This window comes from Protomyctophum parallelum (genome assembly GCF_964188405.1).
Source record: "Protomyctophum parallelum genome assembly, chromosome: 13".
Classification (NCBI taxonomy): domain Eukaryota; kingdom Metazoa; phylum Chordata; class Actinopteri; order Myctophiformes; family Myctophidae; genus Protomyctophum; species Protomyctophum parallelum.
This window is the reverse complement of record NC_139708.1, coordinates 30,808,197-30,828,948: the sequence shown is the minus strand read 5'-3', so window position 1 is coordinate 30,828,948 and position 20,752 is coordinate 30,808,197. Positions and strand designations below refer to the sequence as shown.

Genomic DNA, 20,752 nt, shown 5'->3' with positions numbered 1-20,752 from the left:
TGCCATCATAAATATATAGACCTGAACACGAGTCCCTGGGGCAAGATGGTGGAGGTTGGTAGTGGGTGGTGGGTTTTGTTTGAATGTAATTTTTTGATTTAATTGGACAAAAATACATGTACACGCACGCACACACAGCCTGCACACTCCATTCCAGAACCAATATTATTGTACTTTTACTCAAATTAAATGTACTTTTTTGAAGTTTTTTCCTCCACTTGCTGTTGCCTTCATTGATGTACTATTGTACTTCAGAAAGCCATATCGTTGTCGTATGAAGGATGATGATTATAGTACAACACAAGTGCATAAAAGCAACTGTGCTTGTCTGCAGCATCTTGCTGTCTGATTTACAGTCTACGACGTTCAATCTTTGCAAAGCTGTCTCAGGGGCTGTCATTAGCAGAGACACAACATAGCAGCAGGGAGGCCTCTAATATCCCTCTAAATCAATCAATGCAACACCGATTCGTTGAAAAACTGTGTAAAAGTGAAGGCACATATTGCCTCGCAATAATAAATCAGTTGAGAAACCTAAGATAAACTGTATCGTACCCTGCATTTACAAAGAGAGAGAGACAGACAAAACGACACATACAATACCTGTATGTGGTTGTGTGTGCGCTCACAACCTCACATACAGTACATGCAAACACACACACACACACACACACACACACACACACACACACACACACACACACACACACACACACACACACACACACACACACACACACACACACTCATTCAGAAAGTGAATCCAAGGTGAGCACGGAATGGAATCAAATGTTGTTGATTTGATCAGCGGAGATGTAATTTCATCTGTGTGTTGATCATGTTTAGAGCCGAACAGAGAGGGACTTACAGTAGAGGTTAAACACTGTGAACTCCTCTGAGGTCAGACCTGTCCCGGTTCAGCTCACATTTAGAACCTAACCACTTAAACCCTTTGAGGTCAGACCTGTCCCGGTTCAGCTCACATTTAGAACCTAACCACTTAAACTGTCTATTCTTAGAAGAACGGACCTGCATTGCAACTGGACTTGGTGCACTCTTTTATCCCTTATGTTGTTACACGGAATACCAAACGAGTTGCCACTTTACCAACTCGCCCCGGGCTGCATGGTCTGGTATTGCTAAAGTAACCTAATTAAATTATGCTATAACGGTTAAATCTAACCTTATTCCTAACCTTAACCTCAGTAAAACTATGCCTAAACTTAACCCTATATCTAAACTTCACCCCAGTAAAACTATGCCTAATCCTAAACTTATTTCTAACCTCATTCTCAGTAAAACAATAATAAATAATACAATAACTGTGGCACCGAGCAGTCGGTGTGAGGTCGGCGGAAAATAATTGAGGGGCGAGATGGTTTAGGGGGCGACCGTACCTGATACCGGTACACGCTGTCACCGTGTTGGAAGGTTTTTTTAAGTGAAAGTAGTTAAATGTTGTCTCTAGGTTTTGAAAACATTGAAGAGCTTATGACCAAATAATACCTTGACTGGAACACAGGTTATTGTTTTCCATTTCCTGAAAAAGAACAGTTTTGGACATACAAGGTTTCCTCCCGATGGCGACGATATGGTCCGTGCACTAACTAACTGGGGTGACCAGGCACCACATACGTGCATTAAGCAAGGGATAGTCAATGGGGAGCGGGTCATTATTGAGAAATAAATCTTGACAGTATAGACCCCTATGCGATATAGCGGAGGGGTCTAATCACCCTGATGGTCACCCGCATAATTCAGTGACCGACCAATCAGAAACAAAGTGTTCAACCAAGCCGTGTAATTATCTGGACTATAATGTAGATTCATGTGACTGAATAAGAGAAGGTGCAAAAGAGAATTCCCAAGCCAGGAATCTACAGGGAAAGTCGAGCTCCTTTGAGAGAAAGAAAAGGTCAGACTATTTGGTCCACTGAAAAGACTCTTTATATACTTCCATGTTCCCTTTTGTTCCCACCCAGAGCCTTGTACCTCCTTAAAGGGAGCAGGAAGTGACCTTGTGACCTCTGACTCCTACACCATGTGACCTGTGGCGGTGCCCCCATGCTGCGAGGGCCGCTACCTCAGCCTAACCCACTGTTTCTCAACCAGTGGTCCGTGGAACACTAGTGGTCCACGCCATAATTACAGGTGGTCCCTGGGAAAATATATAGTCTACCGTGAATAAAATATTCAAATATGTTGTTAAACCATGGACAGCGCTCGTAGTTTCAGAGATATGAGGCATTGATATATTCATATACGTGGCTGGCAGAAAAAAAAGTTAAATATCTTAAGTCTCAAATATGTGTGTGGGGGGAAATAAATAAATTCTGTCAGCTAAGGGCTTGATTCATTGTATTGATTGATTGAATACATTATTAGTTTGCAAAAAAATAAAAAGTAGTGGTACAGAAAAGGATTTTTCAGTGTTACTAAATAGCTTAGCATATGTTGTGGGCAGGTGTGGTCCTTCAAAATTCAAAATGGTTTTAGAACGTCCACTGGTCTAATAAACTCAAAATGATTCTATCCTATCTGAATCCACATACTTGTTCAAGCGTTGAGTGAGCCATTTGAATTTGTACTTGGTAAGTCAAAGGCCAACTACAAGTTCATGACAAAAGGGAATAACACTTTCAGATCTGCTAACACGAGTGCAACTCTTTTCAATGTAGCGCTTTGCATGTTGGGTGATTAACATTGAGAAAAGCAGTTGGAAATAGTGAAGTATGTACCAGGAAATACCCTCTACCTGCAACCACTGAAAACGGTTTAGGAGTGCTTCCTCCTCTCCGTGCCTGGGGCAGTATTGTTGTTGTGTGACGGTTGGCTGGACTCTTCAGCATCATGCTGGAGAACAGTAACTTCACATCACAACAAACATAATGAAATATGCAGTCAACAAGCAAAACTTCAATTAACCCCAAAACAACAAACAAACAAAAAGCTACAAAAGCAACTTCTCAATCAAAATCTTAGCGGGGACACGAGAAAAGCAGATGACCAATCACATCTGACTAACCACGACTGGAACATCAAAGCATGCCATTCAAAGGATTTCACTACCTCTCAATTTTACAATAATGAAAGCAGATAAGACACTTATGAAGTGCTGTAAGATATATTGTTTTGGTTGAAACAAAACGTGTATTGTTAAATAGTTCAATTTAAAATTTAAAATTTAGATTTTTATAGAATGTTTGTTCAGTAACAGGTTACAAATGTCATCCAATCAGGAGAGAACCCAGACTACAAAGATAATTTTATCAGCTTGTGTAGGCCTATTTCAGTCGCCTCAATTATTTGTTTTGAATCACTTCCAATTTCACATATTCATCCTATGTGTGAGTTATCTTGCCTGATTGGATGAAAATTGAATTTTCTGTTGGAGAGATATTAATTAACACTTTTTTTCTCTTTTTTTGCAATTATTGCTATTGGATTAAAGAGAGCTTTTATCGCTTCCACAACTTTAAATGAAAGTATATGTGCTGTAGCACTGCAGTTATGTGACCTCAAGTTGCTCTTGATGGTATGATTTGATCAGTTCATAACTGGCCGACTGTCTAATCTAAATGTGAGTCACACGGTCACTAGCGCAGGCCTCGTTACTGTCGATCAGCCTCACCTTATTTACATCACCCATCATCTGGTGCCTGCATGGGCCTTGATCATACACTTTCTATTCTAACCAGTTCCAACTGCAGCTGCAGCCAGATCCCAAACCAGCACAAATTGGAAACAAACTCCTCAAAAACAAACTTTATATTGTCGCTGTCGGGTGGAAACCATTCCTTTTTTAAACTAGAAATGCACTCTGTCGAGTGCCTTGTTGTTTCATGGCCTACTTGTGCGCAAGCAGAGTGCGCAAGTACTGCTACTAACTAATGTCTATTGCAACTGCTGTTCTAAATCCTTTAGACCCGTTATTGACCTTATTCCAACCTTGAAACGTACCTTAGTTACGTTACCATCAACAGCCAATAAGGGTCCACTATTCTTACCCCGACATATACATACATACATACATACATACATACATACATACATACATACATACATACATACATACATACATACATACATACATACATACATACCCAGAGGCCCCCCCCTTTTAAAATACACACACACATACATACCTACATACATACATTTCAGACGTTTTAGCAGTTTTTAAGGACCCACTTTTAGGCCAGTGCACCAGAGCAAATTCTTGCCTTTTTTTAAACCCTACCCATTCTAACCAAATACATACATACCCAGCCAATCACCAAACGTACCTTAGTTACGTCATCAGCCAATCCCTGATTGGCCGACGGACAACACCGACATACGACCGACATACGCAGCCGATTACAGTATGTGCGCGCTCTGCTTGGCAAGTAAATATCCAATCTACAAGCTGAGTGTCACACCACTTTTGTGTGACACTCTTTTATGGTGAAGTGAGTATTAAAGTAGAAATGTGAAGATATGAGGTTTCTGCCCAACAGCCACGATATAGCCTTATATTAAATCCAATAAAATGTAATGATAAATATATAATTATATAATATACTCAGGGGGGCAGTCAGACAGATATTTTGTGAAGCCACCAAGGAAATCGGGATTTCCTGAAAGTTCATATAATGGCCTGTTGTGGCGCTGTCATTGGGCCCAAAAAAACCCATAGAAGTCCATGTATTTGGGCCCAACTTCACCTAGACTGTATTACCTTAATAAACATGGTCATTTTACGTTCATGTTAGACCCGCGCGGAACGCTTTGTCCATATTTTTTACAGTCTATGAATAATACTGTATCAAACCTGATGAAGAACCACATGGGTCAAAACGTCATGCTCTAAAAATATATATTTTTCTACTAGGAGCTAAGAACAGTTGTGCAGACTTATGTTAGGTTTAGGATAACTAGTGTACAGATTCTTAAGCACTTTCAACATGGTGTCCGTATTTTGGATAGGCCTACATTATTATTATTATTATTATTATTATTATTATTTATTTTGTCTTTTTGAGTGGTGCAACCACTCCAAGAAACAGCAATGTCCGTGTATATGTGTCCGCCTATGTGTTGTTCACCTATGTGACGTTAATGAGCACGAGTATGACTATTAGTACCAGTAGGGGCGGGGGAGAGGGATTTTAAATATAGTGAGCATAGCCGATCTATACAAGCTCACAGCGCATCACAACATCTTGTGAGCTTGTAGAACCGCTGTATTTCCGCCCCACGACAGGATCGTACGATGAGAATATAGGACTAGGGCGTGTAGACTAGACGGTATAGATGTTCTGTGATGCTGCGCCATAAAGTGTAAGCTGATGACATCTCCAACACCCTGATTCAATTTCAGCCACTTTTGGGCCCAGATCTGAGGGTAATATGCGTCTGACTGCATCTCTGCATGGTGTCGGAACTCTGGATAATATTGTAATGCTGTTTTCCACATACAGTCAGTCATGCAGACCCTGATGGGTGTTTATAGGCTTATAAGGTTACGCATGAATTGAGGACAGCATTTATGAGTAGTTGGTGGTGGCAGTGGTTGAGTCTGCAACATAACCACCCACCTCCCCCTTCCTGCAACCCCCCCCAAAAAAGGAAAGAAAAAGAAAACAAACTGAAACCTAAGTATAAAGGATGAGAGTTTGATCTTCCATAGCAGTGGGTAGATGGATGAGCTCGATTTAAATTGTCTATTTCGCATACATTTTGACGTGTAAACGGATGCCAATACAAGTTACACACTAGTCAGCCAACCTGTGCATACATCAGATTCACCTTGTAATCTAACACGATGCCAAGACACTTAACCATTTTTATTTTATTTTGCGCTTTGAAGTAGGCCACATTAAGAGCCAGGAATAACTTAACAGCAGTAACATTGGATTATAACATTTAGTCCAAGTGACCACGAGACCCTTCTTGGACTGGACTCTTAATCAGCTTAGCGCCAGGTGCGTTGATGTGTTTTTCAGTGTAGCAATTCTATTATAGGGTAATTTGCATACAGACCAGCTGTCAGCCGTACACATGGAACGTTGACGAATGCTATTTGTACTAATGTTCACATTTATTGTAAAACATCTGAGGCAATAGATTTAAAAAGCCTTTAATACTTAAGGGCTTGAACAAAGTTATAAACACCAACGCAACTCAGCCATTAGGGCCTTCGTTAGGGCAAGACGGCATGTAGTGATATTCCTTATACGAGAGGGGGGGGGGGGGGGGGGGGGAGTGAGAGACAGAGAGAGAGAGTGGGAGGGGGGAGAGACGGTACACATATACATAACTGTGCAAGTATATTTTGCATAATGTGCACAGTGTATTTGCTTGCTGGGTCATGTGTGGTGCATGTGTATATTTATGGGAAAACACATGGCTGCGTGTTTATGGGTTAGCGCTTAAGTGCGTTTGCGCATGCATGATAAAAGGGAACATAAACATGAACATAGCACAAGTGGACTTTTTCGTTCTTGCTTTAATTATCTCTAAAGTAAAAACAATCCACAGGAGAGTTATCTTAGCACTGTGAAGCAAAAACTCCCCGAAGCCAGACGAGCCCTCATAGTCTCGCTATTATGGAAGAAGCCTCCCATTTCCCGTAAAGTCAAGGGGCGGGCTCTCTGTTCCCTCACCCCCCAGTCCTCCAGTCCTGTCCTAAATGGCTACATGTCCCGCACCATCTAATTCACAGGCAAATTAGGAAGATGATTTATGAGAATCAGGGATCAAAAAAGCAGACAATGTGGAAGACGAAGCACACCACAAGTTTTTATCCGGAACATATGCCGAGGAAAGAGAGGGAGGAAGAGTGACAGAGAGAGAGAGACCGAGCGAGAGAGAGAGAGTAAGGATAGATCTGAAAGTGGGTGAAAAATGAATTAAAATACAAGACATATACCCCCGCTGTCCCCCCCTCCCCTCTGTCTGAGTCTGGGACAAGGTACAGGATGGGAAGTGTAGTCCCCGTTGTGCATCCATGCACTTATCCTGTCATGTCGGAAGATAAACCAGGACCGACCATTCCGTCTGTATATATGGAATCTCATATGACAAGCGCCTGGCTCCGGGCCCAAATACTTAAGCCTTACGGTTCGACCTGTAGGGAACTCCAAGCGCTCGACCAGAAACTGTCCTGTCAACAGGTAAAATCATTACAGGCTTCACACTCTCAAGTGAATCCATGGCGGAGGGGGGAGGTTCATTTCGATTCTGAGAGTGCAAAAATGCATTGCTTTACGGTTTTCTTGACAGGCAGGAGTTTGCAGTATACTCACTGTTCTAAGATCAAATATTTCGGAGCCCTGGGGGGGTGGGGGGGAGAGTGAGTCAAAGAAACAATCACAAGAACTCACTCTTGGACCCGCCACCCCTCCCCCCCCCCCCCCCCACCACCACCAGCCCGTCCTGCTTTCAAAACCCTCTCTGTCCATATTCCTAATGCAGATGAACACACAAAACTACCACAAGCAAAACCGCTGCCTCGCAAGACAGTTACGTGTCAGAGCAGAAAAAACACACACCGAATAATCTGGAAGCACTTGACTGCTTTTTATACTCCTGACATTAAAAATGAGTGTGGCTGAAAGCCAAACAAACCCTGAGACGTTTTGGACTAATTGCTTCCTTCAGTCTCAGAACACCCCCTCCCCCCCACACCTCACCTCCATCCACGAAAAACCTGCCTCTCCCTTCCCCTCCCCACCTCTGTCTCCCTGCATCCACTAATAGGTTTAAATAAAACCTGCAATTGGACCAGTAAACCCCTCATTACTGCATTTTAATAGAACGAATTCGGGGGAGCATGGGGGGGTCAAGGGTCAACGAGAGGTTCTAACGCGCAGCAGCTGCCAGCCATACCAGGGAGGCGGGAGCGTGATTAGAACCAGCGGAGGGGAGGCAAACATCCTCGGGGTCTACCACACCATCCTCGCTAAGTAGACAACCTGGAAAATGCATTTGGCCGCAGACCAGACTGGAAAACATCCACCCTCCGCGTTCCAGTGCACAGGCATGCAGGGGGGAAAAAGGGAGGAGATGGGAGCAGAAAAAGGAGGAGCTGCTGCAGGCGTCCATCATCCATGCAGGACTTGCCTTAATATGTGTGAGAATCTCTCTTCTTCGTCTGAAACCGAGCCCCGCCACTGGCATTGTATATCCCAGTAATTCTCCCCCAAAAATTATTTCAAGGAGCCCAATTCGGATATCATCGCTGTCGGGCAAACTGCAACTTTTTTTATATTCATCATATTATGCCCTACTTAATTCATCATACAAAAGCAAAAGCACGGGGGGTCCATGGCTGGACCCCACGTTAAGAACCAGTGTTATACTTTTTACAGTATACTGTATACCTGTAGAATAGACTTTTTTTTGTTCCATGGACGCTCACAGTAAAAGGCGCTGGGCGGTGTCCACACAAGAATGCTACGATTGTGACATGGGCAGACCACATCAGAAACGTGGACCTCTACGGGGGGCGCCCACGGGTCACAGACAAGGTCAGAGAGAGAAGGATGAGGCTGGCTGGGCACTGTGTCAGGCACCCGGAACTGGTGAAAATCAAGAAAAGAGGCGCGCCACCTACGTAGACATACTGCGGCGGCAGCTAGCGGTTTAAGTCCAACTATTTAAATCACATACATTGCTGTATGTGAAACTTGTTCTCAGCATTTCTCTGTTGCCGTGCCATGCTCAGGAATCATTTGTAGTTGATCTAACCCCTCAATCCAACCCTTGATTGCCAAGCAGGGAGGCATTGGGTCCCATTTTTTCAGTCTTTGGTATGACCCGGCCGGGGATCAAACCCCAACCTCCCAGTTTCAGAGCAGACACTCTAACCACAAGGCCACACTAGTCAGAAGGTTCATTGTTCCGAAATTACTTTCCCTATCTCTAACCCTAACCTAAACCTAACCGCAAGCACGGGAGCAAACCTAAACCTAACTGCCAGCACGGGAGCAGTGCATGTTCGGACTAACGGGACTTCGGATCTATGGGTAGTTCCCGATGCTGGACAGGAGTTTGTGGAGGGCAGCAATTCAGGAGTCCTGAGTTGCTGTTAGCTAGTCTACGCACTCTAGCATCGCATGCACCCTGCCACCGTACAGTAAAAACGCTATGACGCTTCGATGCCCTGTCTCCCCATCTGTAACTGTAAATTCCCTACTAATTATCCGTCTTTCTTATTTTTTTATATATTTTTTTTATCCCACGACTTTGTAACCCATTTTTCACCCCTGTGTCAATGATCCTGGGCTCTACACACCCTCCGCCAACCTGGGGAGAGCAACGGACTTAACTCATGCTTCCTTCATGCTTGAGTGTCCAAGTTGCTCCTTTACACCTGACAGGGGGGAGTTTCCCTGGTTGGACGTAGCGCGTGGAAGGAACACGTTATTCCAACCAGTTCCTTTCCCCTCCATCAGGCACCCCGGCTGGCCAGGGCGAGGCAGTTTAGAGACCAGGATTACTGCATGTTTTTGTGAGGTTACCTACCCTAGGGGACACGGGGAGAACATGCAAACTCCACACAGAAAGGCCCTTTCGCCAACCCCGCCTTCGGGTATGGGCACTGATGACGCAGAGGAGGAAACACGCCAACCGGCACCCACAGCGCCCCGAGCAGGAATCGGACCCAGGACCTTCTAGCTGTGAGGCGACAGCACTACCAACTGTGCCACCGTGCCCCTAATTATCCGTCTTTCTGACTGTGTGAAACCAAAGATAGAGGTGGTCTGGTTGATGTGGTGCTGGGGTGAAAGACAGCATGGTAGCAGCCTCCACATGTGGTTAGGCAGCGGTCGGGATCGTCTGAGTGAGACAGAGTTCAGGCCACAGGAAGGTCCCCACTGTTCACCTTGTGAACTCCAGTCAAGGGAGATTCGTAACACTTTTCTTTCCCCCCCCAACGCACAGACAGACATGTCTCACTGGTGTGTTCTAGTCTGTGTCATAGGCTATAAGAAAACAAGAGGACCACTGCTTTCATCTCTGTGCACTGTAAGATCCTGTGTTGACCCTAGTCTACGGGGACAGAGTGGCATTCTGAGAATTTCGGACGCACTGCCATTCCGACTACGTGACTTCTGCATGCGGTTAGGGGATAGAGCTTGGGTTAGGGATAGGATTAGTAATGAGTCGGAATAGCGGTACGTCGTAATATCGGGCTTCGGCATGCCGGTGTGTATAACCACCCTCTACACTAACTGTAGTAAAGTGGACCTGAATTGCCTCTGTACTTGGACCGCTTTTTTTCCGTCTACACAAAATCTCTTCATGAGAAATAGCTGATCTACAAGCTCTGAACTTGACACAATGTGACAAGATGTGAGCTTGTAGATCTGTGTTTGGATAATGTTCCCCCCCAGAATATGGACGGATATGGATGGATTCAAGTAGTTCCTAAAAATCGTATACTTTGTTGAGCGGAGACTGCGGAGTTAACAGGGGTCCATAACTTTGGTCCACTCCTATCTTTTTTCCTTCTGCAGCTCAAAACGCAATTATGCATGGCAAGGTCCTAGAACAGGGACGTTAGTGTTCGTTCACATGGTTAACCCGGAGAGTGTACAACTGACCCCTAAGTGTACATTTGGTTCCATTTGAACAAGATTTGAATTGACGCTGAGGATTTTAGCGTCTCTTGTGATGAGGAAATGATTACTCGAGCCCAATGAACTAATGCTGCAAGCATGTGGGTGTAAAGGATCTAGTCCTGTGTTCATTTAACTCTGAGAGAGTAGACTATCATGTCATGTCGAGTGTAAAAGTAATGTAGGCTACCTGATCCAATTTTAGACAATCTGAGCTTTTTGAGGATTTTACATTGAAAGTGGACAATACAATAACTTCGAATCCTGCCATTTTTCTTTTCTTTTTTAAATTAGAAAACAATGCAAATATTTCAAGATTGTCATTGTATGATAAAAACATATTATACTCTTACTATTATTCCATAAGATTATTTGATACAATTCAGCAAGCTCTCATCACACACCCGTTCACATCATATACCATACCTGTCAATGCCAAAACTTTATTTCTTCTATAATATACAGTCATGTGTTGCTCATGCCAATGAATCAGTTAAGTACTTCTTTAAATGAATTGGCTAGAGCAATGAGACGTGCCTAAGTGTATTAAAACACATGGGCAAAGACGAAAGGATGCAAGCTTCCTGTGGGAGACTGTGTAATTTAATTTTGTATGCGCATTACTTAAGCAGGCGAGTATAATTTACTCGTGGGGTAGAAGTTATAACAAGAGTCAAGAAGACGTCCCAGCAAAGCAGTCTCAGCTGAGGTCCCCAATCTTTCCCCTTCTCTCATTCTTTTGAGATGCATCTTCACAAAAGAGGAAAATTAAAACCTTCCTTGGCTCTATGGGACACTTAAGGTTCACGCGCGGTTACCTCTCCCTCATTGTTGCTCCTTCCTTTTCTCATCAGGAGCCCAGAGCCCACAGACTTTGGCCAGAGCTCTCCCCACAATACAGGGAGCCATGAAGGCGAAAGGCTGGAATCTGTTTAGGGACTGTCTCTTTTATTTTGCCTGCGTGTCTGTCTCTGGCCTGGAGACACTGCGGTCAGTACACCGCTTAGCAGAGCTTGAAAGGAGCTGTCACTCATTTTTATTCTCGTACTGATTTGTCCAGAGTATAGTTGTATACTTGCTCAGTGACGAATGATAAGGTGTAGCAACAACTCTAAGGAAAGGCTTTCTCTTTCTGTGTGTTGTTTTTGTGTGACTGAAAACCTACTCTATGACTTAGTATGTTGAATGTCAAGAATCAAGAGTTTATTTGTCACTCACTCATAAAGGTACAAGCGGGGAAATGTTGGTGTCGTTCCGCAGCGACTCTGCTAACACCAGCAGTGCAATATACACAAGATATAATACTGTGTGCATAATTATACTGACTGTAACGTATAACCACATCCTGGATTTTCAGTTTGGTTCTAAAGCTGAGTCACATGTCACCCCTCTTCCTGTATCTCTGGACAGTATACTTTCAAACAAAGCCAAAATCTTCAAATAAATATGCTGCATTGTTTTGGCTGCAACAATTTGCACGCATGCACGCACGCATGCACGCATGCGTGCGCGCGCACACACACACACACACACACACACACACACACACACACACACACACACACACACACACACACACACACTTGACTTGGCTTGAATGTTTTGCCATGTGCAGAGCTGGACTAGAATGAGGCGAGAATTATTCAGGCATGTTTGACAGCAAACCGCTGTCTTGTGTCTGTCCATTTACACGTATGCACACATGCGCACACACACACACACACACACACACACACACACACACACACACATGCAAAATGCACTGAACTTGACTTTTGTCATCTTTCATAAACTGAGGCTGAGCACTGAGGCTGCCAGATTAGTAGACGGCAGAGCAGTTTCAAAATATTGTGGAATTCTGTTACATCATTTGTGGTACAAAAATACATAACATTTTAATCATAACTTATTCATGGCATTACATGGGAATTATACTTTCCCAACAAGAAGCCTAACATATTATCTTGTCTGAAGCAGATACACAGGAATAACCATAATCGTTTTGCAACACACTGTCAAAAAAACAGTTTTCATTAACATTCACAGCCTAAACAGTTTTCCTTAAGCACATCATTTACATACACACAGACAAATCCTGAGTGTTCGTTTATCCATTTGTAACTCTGAGGGTGCTGTCTCAGGGTCAAATTAGCACTGAGGATTTAACTGTGCACCTACTAAAAGACAAAGAAAATCACATCCAAGCCTCTTACCTCGCCGAACAAGGCACAGCCCCTCCGTGCAGAAGAAGACTGCATTCAGAAGCCACAACTTATTTCCACAACAGGTTTCCCTTTTTCCCTCGGCAGCCCCTGCAGTGAGCATTGAGCAAAGTAAAATGCTGTTCAGCTGAAACATACCTCGTCTTTTCATGGCTAGGCCAGTGATAAAAATCATACCGCAATACATTGGACACAAAGAGCAGCTTTATAACAAAGGCAGTGATTCAATCTGCCCTCTTATCTCCATGGTTTCTATCTAGCGTTCAGTATGGTTGAAGACCTGCTTGGTTGGGGAGGTGAGAGACGACTCTTTTCTCCCTCATGGACAACACGCAGACTTATATGTGTGATAGAATAACTTCCCCCTTTAAATTAGGAACATAGAGCAGTGATATTATAACAAAAGAGCGTTTTTTTTTACGTGGACCTTTCCAGTTATTGGCCTGCGTTATCAAACAGAGGCTTTTGTCTCCGTCCAACAGAACAGGGTTCTCGGGTGTGACTGTAGTTGAGTCAGGAAGCAAGTATCATTTGCAAATATTCAAATTCACTTCTGCACTGGACTTCACCCTGCATGGAGAGAAAAGGAGGAAAGGCAGACAGAAATAGAGGACATGCAGAGTCAGAAAGATGTGTCTGTTTGTTTGTGTGTGTGTGTGTGTGTGTGTGTGTGTGTGTGTGCACGCACATACATGCGCACACACACACACACACACACACACACACACACAGTCACACACAGGGAGAGAAGCAATGTTTCTTCACTTAATTGCCTGGCAATTACAAATTAGACATTTAGAAAAAAAAAATATATATATATCTTTTCCCCCTATATGAAAACTTGATTGCTGGTCCATTGAAGTAATTTGATTTAAGAGTATGATGATATAAAATGTTTGAAAGAAAGAAAGAGAAAGAAAGAAAGAAAGAAAGAAAGAACTCATGGTCAGTCATATCCACTTGTTTTTCCACCGCTCAGCGCTAATTAGTTGACATGCATGAAAGGGAGGATCATTCTGTGTTGCTACTTGGCAATGAACAGAACTCATATATGCGCAGTTCATGCTGTTATATAGCCTAAATGCATGCAACACTCCTTATGCGCGGAAAGAAAAGTCTGGATTTGTTATGGACAATAATAAAGCCTACAATTACAGTGGTTAAATTTAGTTCATAACTCTGTCTCTGTAGCCTACATTTCTCTTTAAAAGACGGAGCAAATGCAAGTAGACGAATATACTGCATTTATGAAGTTATTATATTAACACCTTTTGGTTTAATTACAATTTGTACATTTGGCTACACAATTGCTTTTCATTATTAGGCTAGTGATGTGGAAACATTTAACCTGCCTATGCGTGAACGTGTAGGCTATATTCGAAATATTGCTCTAATTCTCCTCATTATATTTATTAATTTATTTTTAAATCTAATTTCATCGCAAATTGCCACACAACAGTTTTCATTTCAGTGAAAAACGAAAAGGTTATAATCTTTTTCGATTTAAAATCAACAGATATATAGGCATGGTCTATAAAAAGCCATATTTGTTGGATAACATTTCTTATTGATCCTCATCAGATGCTATTTATCAGCCTTTTAAAAGCAACGTGAGCATATTTGTTTTAAAATAAAAGTTTGTCATATCAATATGCCTGCAGATTATAATTCAGGATTCAGCATGCAGCCTATTTTAATTTCCTTTCGCCTCTATTTCTAGGCTATTGATAATTCTATTTAGAATTAGATGTTGCATTGGACCGAAAATTAGTCAAATGTTTTAATACATTTAGCCTACTTAGTTTGGCCATTATTTTTAATGGTGCAACAACTCTAGGTTTATATAGGCTACATCTCAAGTTCACCACTTTTCAGCGTTCGAGTTTACAACAGAGACTACATTTACATTACAATGTACATTTCAACATACCCGTGCAACATGCAGAACTGTAATAAAAACAGAAATGTGTCACCATCGAGGAGGGGGAAAAAAATAAACTTTATACAGCCCATAAAAGCTTCCACCAATGGGGAGCAGGTGGTGATTTGATCCAGCCAATCCCGTGCGGAAGGTGGAGTGAGAGCTTAAACGCCAGACTAAAGTTGTTCTATCGCTCAGCTTCTGCACTCACATTGCGGACCTCTACTTCTACAGCTGTACCACCCGTGTGACATATAGCGAAAACAAGACCGAATAAAAACAAACACAGGCAAGGAAAACAGCGGGCGGATCGACATTTGCTGAAAGTGTAAAGGAATTTACCTACCATGGTTCCCCGTGCGTAAAAGGCGCACTGCCAGTTTAGGCTATCCACACTTGAATAATCGGACGCACTTTTAAAATAGAAGATCAGTTTCTTTTCTTTTTTGGATTTCCATCCCCAAGAAGCCGATCGAATCATGTTAAAAATGACGGAGGAGCACGACAAGTCCTTTAGCGACCCGCCGTGCAGTCCCGCGGGCACCAACAGTTCCATGTCACAGGATGAGTCGGACTCGGACGCTCCGTCCTCGCCGGCGGGCTCGGACGGCCAGGGATCGTCTCTGATCGCCGGCCTGGGCAAGAAGGACGGTGAGGACGACGAGCGCTTCCCCGCATGCATACGAGACGCGGTCTCTCAGGTGCTCAAGGGATACGACTGGTCCCTGGTCCCCATGCCCGTCCGGGGGAACGGAGCTCTGAAGAGCAAACCTCACGTTAAGAGACCCATGAACGCGTTCATGGTGTGGGCGCAGGCGGCGCGCAGAAAGCTCGCCGACCAGTATCCTCACCTGCACAACGCCGAGCTAAGCAAAACACTGGGAAAACTATGGCGGTAAGTCGGCCGTTTAGCGAGAAATTATGGTGGATACGAAATTTGAATTTGATGTCATAATGTAAAATAAATTGTCCCTTGCACTATTTTGGTCTAGATAGCGATTTGTTACCAAGAAATATGGCTTAATCCCTGTTTGAACAAGCCTATTTTATTGACAATTAGAATTGTCTAACCTTTTAATAATTTCGAATATAACAATATGGGAAGGTTTTGGATAAAATAGGCCGACTAATTGAATATTAAATGTAAGACTCAAATTAACTTCATGTGCTTAAGCGTACCTACCGTGCTAATAAAATAATAATTATCTTTCAACTATATAGCTTGCTCTCAGATAACGAAAAGAGGCCTTTCGTAGAAGAGGCAGAGAGGCTTCGGGTTCAACACAAGAAAGACCATCCGGACTACAAGTACCAGCCACGGAGAAGGAAGAACGTGAAGCCGGGCCAGAGCGAGACAGACTCTGGAGCCGATCTGTCTCATCAGATGTACAAAGCTGAGCCAGGGATGGGAGGACTGGCGGGGATGGCTGATGGACACCATCACCCTGAACATGCAGGTGAGCTGCAGGAACCTGGGCTATAATTCAACAAATAAATAAACTATACGATAGATGCAGGTGCTAATTAAATGTAAAGTTGTTTCAGCTTTATAGTCTGATGAAATGTACATAGATGCATGATAAAGTGTTGTAGCCTATGCATATACGTAAAATGATTGTTTTAGTGTTACCATAATAGGTGGTATAGTATTATTGCATAGCAGACTTTATGTATTGCATTAAACTCAGTCCTGTGCTCAATGTTCTCCACAGGCCAACCCCACGGCCCCCCTACGCCCCCCACCACCCCTAAGACGGACCTGCACCACGGAGCGAAGCAGGAACTGAAGCACGAGGCGGGCCGGCGTCTCCTGGAGAACGGCCGGCAGAACATCGACTTCAGCAACGTGGACATCTCGGAGCTCAGCACCGACGTCATCAGCAACATGGAGGCCTTCGACGTGCACGAGTTCGACCAGTACCTCCCGCTCAACGGCCACGGTGGCGTGCCCCCCTCCTCCGCCCTGTCCTCAGACCACCACGGTCACGGGCAGAACCCGGGGGGCGGCGGTGGCGCCTACTCCTACGGTGGCCACCCCACGGCTTGGAGCCGCAAGAACGCTATGTCCGCGTCCTCCCCGGCGAGCGAGGCGGGCCCGCAGCACCGGGCCCACATCAAGACGGAGCAGCTCAGTCCCAGCCACTACAGCGAGCACTCCCACGGGTCCCCCTCCCACGAGTATGGCTCCTACGGCGGCCAGGCCTGCGTCACCTCGGCCACTTCGGCCGCGGCCTCCTTCTCCAGCTCCCAGTGTGACTATACCGACCTCCAGAGCTCCAACTATTACAACCCCTACTCTGGCTACCCCTCCAGCCTCTACCAGTACCCCTACTTCCACTCGTCCAGGAGGCCCTACGGCAGTCCCATCCTCAACAGTCTGTCCATGGGCGCTGCCCACAGCCCCACTGCGTCCAGTTGGGACCAGCCGGTCTACACCACGCTGTCCAGGCCGTAGGGGGCCGGGGCCCGGAGGTGGACGGTCGTTGCACGAGGCCGCACAGAGCGCTGAGACTCGTTCAGATTGATGCACTACTAATGAAGGAAGCAATGAGGAGGAGAGCGGTAGGGGGTAGTAGTCTACCTGTGGCCGTTTAAACAGGAAAGGAAATGAGAAGAGGAAAAAAAAAAAAGTGCCTGCTGATTTTATACAAAGTTATATCCATTTGCCTGATGATAAAACAACAACAACAACACCATTCTTGTATAGACTTTTTACACAGAGATAGGTTGTGTTGTTGGCGAGAAAACTCCTCCATGAGGACATATTGCCAACGCCTACCACTTGTACATCCCCCTCTTTCCAGTTTAAACTGGGACTGCACGTGTGTGCGCACGCCTAAGGCAAAGCAAAGGCCTGCCACTGAGTTGTGTAGGAGAGAAACTGTTTGGCCCAACTCTGTTGTGAAGCAGATGGAAGAGCAGATTCACTGGATAATGTGCCCAGGACCAATTAAGTGATTTTGCAGTTGAGATTTCCAGTGAGGGCCAGAACTATATCACAGAATATTCAGCCATTTCCATTTACATCAGTGAACCAGTCTTAACCCAATGACGCGTTTGAATCAGTCATTTTGACTTAGAAGTCTTACCTGTATTTATGTTCATTACATTTTGTTTTATTTTATTTTTGTTCCTAAGTAGTTATACACATGTAATGTGGGTGTGGTTATTTACATTATTGTTTTGTCATTAATTAAAATCAGTGAATCGAGTGCAGTACAGTGCGAGTACAGTACATTTAATATAATTCCATTGATAATACCAATAATCAATAATATCTCCATTCCAAGTTGCAAGCAAACAGAGCAGGGACCAACAGAACAGGACACAACAGGTGTCTGAAAGCTATGCCTGACAAATTGCGATTAGTCATGATCTAGGGTTAAAGGAAATGGAGTAAGATAACACCCTACTCACTGAGTGACATGTCAGCTGGACCTACTGTATGCACGGATGCAGACAGGATGACACGGATGTGTGTGTGTGTGTGTGTGTGTGTGTGTGTGTGTGTGTGTGTGTGTGTGTGTGCGTGTGCGTGTGCGTGTGCGTGTGCGTGTGTGTGTGTGTGTGTGCGCGTGCGTGCGTACAGTATGTGTCAGAGAGACAGAAAAGTGCATTTACTATGTGTGCCTTTTCCCTGTGCAAGACACACATAAGCAAAACACGACCGTTTCCACGAATAAAACAAATGAACTGACACACAATCTGGACTTCAGGTCATCAGTTAGTGTCTCATCATCTAAAAACATTTGAATAAAAGAAGAGTGAGGAAAGGAGGGTGTTCTTTACCATGTTTATCTCCTCAAATTTCAAGTGCCAACTTAACTGCTGTTGTGCGAAAACGTATGTGTGCCTTCTAATGCTTACTTTAAATATTTCAGAATGACATTTAATTATTAACAAACTTCATGCAGCATACAATCAATAACTCACACCACAAACTCAGACTGATAACTCTGTCTTTATCGTATTATTGATTTGATATCATTCCTTACTGCCTGGTTTCCGTTTTCCGTGTGATGATTTGAGATACTGTACATGAACGGTACGGAGCATCCCGATCGACATTTTGTTCACAGAGCAGTGTTTTTGTATATTATTATGGTGTATCGTTGATGACAAACGCTGTGAAATTTATTGTTGTACTTTTAACTAGAGATTCATTCAACACATGCACAGCTAACCCATTTGCTGGCCTTTTTTGTGGATAAAATAAAACATACTTTCTTGACTTTATTGTGATTTGTTTTGTTTATTGCCACACCGTGGATGGATTTGAACATTTCTTGGAGAACACATACTAACAGTGGGTTAGCAAGAACACAGATTAAAGCCCAGCCTGCCAGTGGCTCAGTGGCCCCTTTTCCACCAAAATAACCTTGGCTCTAGAACTGATTCCGTTCTAGATTCTTGGAACCTTTGGTGTTTTCACGGAACCGGCAGCCATTTTATGGTTTCAGTTCCGAACCAACTTTTAGGGTTCTGAACCAATTCATTTTCAGTGGGAACACTCTGAACTAGTTGAATATTAGGTGGGAAAGAAGAACTGGACCGGTTCAACTCCGGTGGAAAAGGGGCCTGCAGGTAGAGAGGCCGGGCCCCCTTTCAATCCTCGGCTCCTCCAGGCTTTGTGTCGAGGTGTACCTATGCTCTCACCTAGGCAGCATACTGCTGGGTCATGCAGAAAAGTAATATCCCCTCAGGGATCACTACAAATATCTACTTTTTTGTGTACAGTGATCTTCAGTTGAATATCAATTATTTTCAGTGATATAGGACGAAGTATAAATCACTAATCAGCCAGCCATACGAATTTCAATTTGAAGGGACTAGAATTAGCACTTTGAAACGAGTGATGTTTATACTGTACGTAAGCTATACCACTCCAAAGTACCAGCTGCTGTTGTCTTAGCTTCCGTCTTGTTGACACATCTGTAGTGTAGGCTGCGGCTGTCACCTAGGGACCTGTACAAAACTATTCCGCGCTCTCCATCCCTCTACAGATGCAAATCTGGATATAATGACAGTAATTACAGTCATTCGTTAACACCAAATTCAATTGTAGGCATGTCAACCCAGGTGGATGTGTGACACATTGAGCTTATAAAGGAGCTCTTTCTTAAGTTCTAAAGCCTGGTTTATACTTAGTCGTGCAATGGTGTCCCATGACAAAAATAGCCACACATATTAAGCACAACAGATTGATGTTCTTGTTGATCTGAGATGTAACCTAGCATACAGGTGCTTTAACTAAATAAGCATTATGTCTAAGTGACAGATTTCCTTACTCTGATATAATCCTTGGGACCTTTCAAGTTGTACATGGGCCTGGATGACCACCAACAAGAGAGGAATGGGCAGAAATACCATCTCCTCTGCTCCTGTGGGTAGTGTTCATTTTGGCCCTGGCATGCATGCCAAGCAGCCGTCCCCAACCAGTCCAGGGAGAAAGCCAAGTGCCAGGGCCGCGCTGCTGAATTTTAATGATTCATTATGCGGTGGAGGGGCCCCATTGTTTCCCTTTATCCGGAGAGCTAGAAAAGAATTAATTGGACAGAAAATGGAAGGGCAGGGGGAACTGACAAGTCATTAAGAGGGGTCCTGAATGGACGATTAGATGCACATGGGGTGGAATCTTTTTTTTTCTTTTTTTTTTCTCTCTGTCTCATATCGCAACGTTCCACAAACAAAAACCAAGAACGTCAACATGACCACCAGAACAAACAAAACAAAAAATCTGGATTTATATCACTGCACATAATTTGTAGATAATAAAAGCAGATAATACCACGACAGATGGGGTGTGGGAGGCTCAAGTACAACTTGTTGTTTTCCTCCTTCAAAGTATTTTTTTTCACCATTGTTTGCCAAATAGTTTCAGGAGGAAGTCTTGAGAAAGAACAGGAGTGAATAAAAAGTGATGTAAAAAGGCTCTTCAGGGTGCTTGGGTCCTGTTTCACTGGAACATGTCCACAGTTTCTGAACCGAGGCCTCTTGAAAGC

At 43.8% G+C, this 20,752-nt stretch overlaps 1 protein-coding gene across 2 annotated transcripts; it reads left to right on the top strand.

The window, feature by feature from the left end:
- Nucleotides 1–14,972: 14,972 nt before the first annotated feature.
- On the top strand, nucleotides 14,973–18,981 carry LOC310869703 (transcription factor Sox-8-like). Of its 2 annotated transcripts, XR_014570178.1 has the most exons (4): nucleotides 14,973–15,645; nucleotides 15,972–16,207; nucleotides 16,463–18,285; nucleotides 18,340–18,981. XR_014570178.1 is itself a non-coding variant. In XM_083780560.1 (3 exons), exons 1-3 carry the CDS (start codon nucleotides 15,230–15,232, stop codon nucleotides 17,203–17,205), a joined length of 1,395 nt encoding a protein of 464 aa, XP_083636686.1. In that variant the 5' UTR covers nucleotides 14,973–15,229; the 3' UTR covers nucleotides 17,206–18,981. The 2 variants fall into 2 exon arrangements, 1 of the variants encoding a protein (XP_083636686.1); XM_083780560.1 differs by having other exon boundaries at nucleotides 16,463–18,981.
- The last annotated feature ends 1,771 nt before the right edge of the window (nucleotides 18,982–20,752 follow it).

Excerpts from the sequence above, each read along its gene's own strand:
- LOC310869703 (XM_083780560.1), top strand. The coding sequence starts at position 15,230 with ATGTTAAAAATGACGGAGGAGCACGACAAGTCCTTTAGCGACCCGCCG. Across the intron at positions 15,646-15,971 it reads ACACTGGGAAAACTATGGCG|CTTGCTCTCAGATAACGAAA; the intron begins GTAAGTCGGCCG and ends TCAACTATATAG. Across the intron at positions 16,208-16,462 it reads CCATCACCCTGAACATGCAG|GCCAACCCCACGGCCCCCCT; the intron begins GTGAGCTGCAGG and ends TGTTCTCCACAG.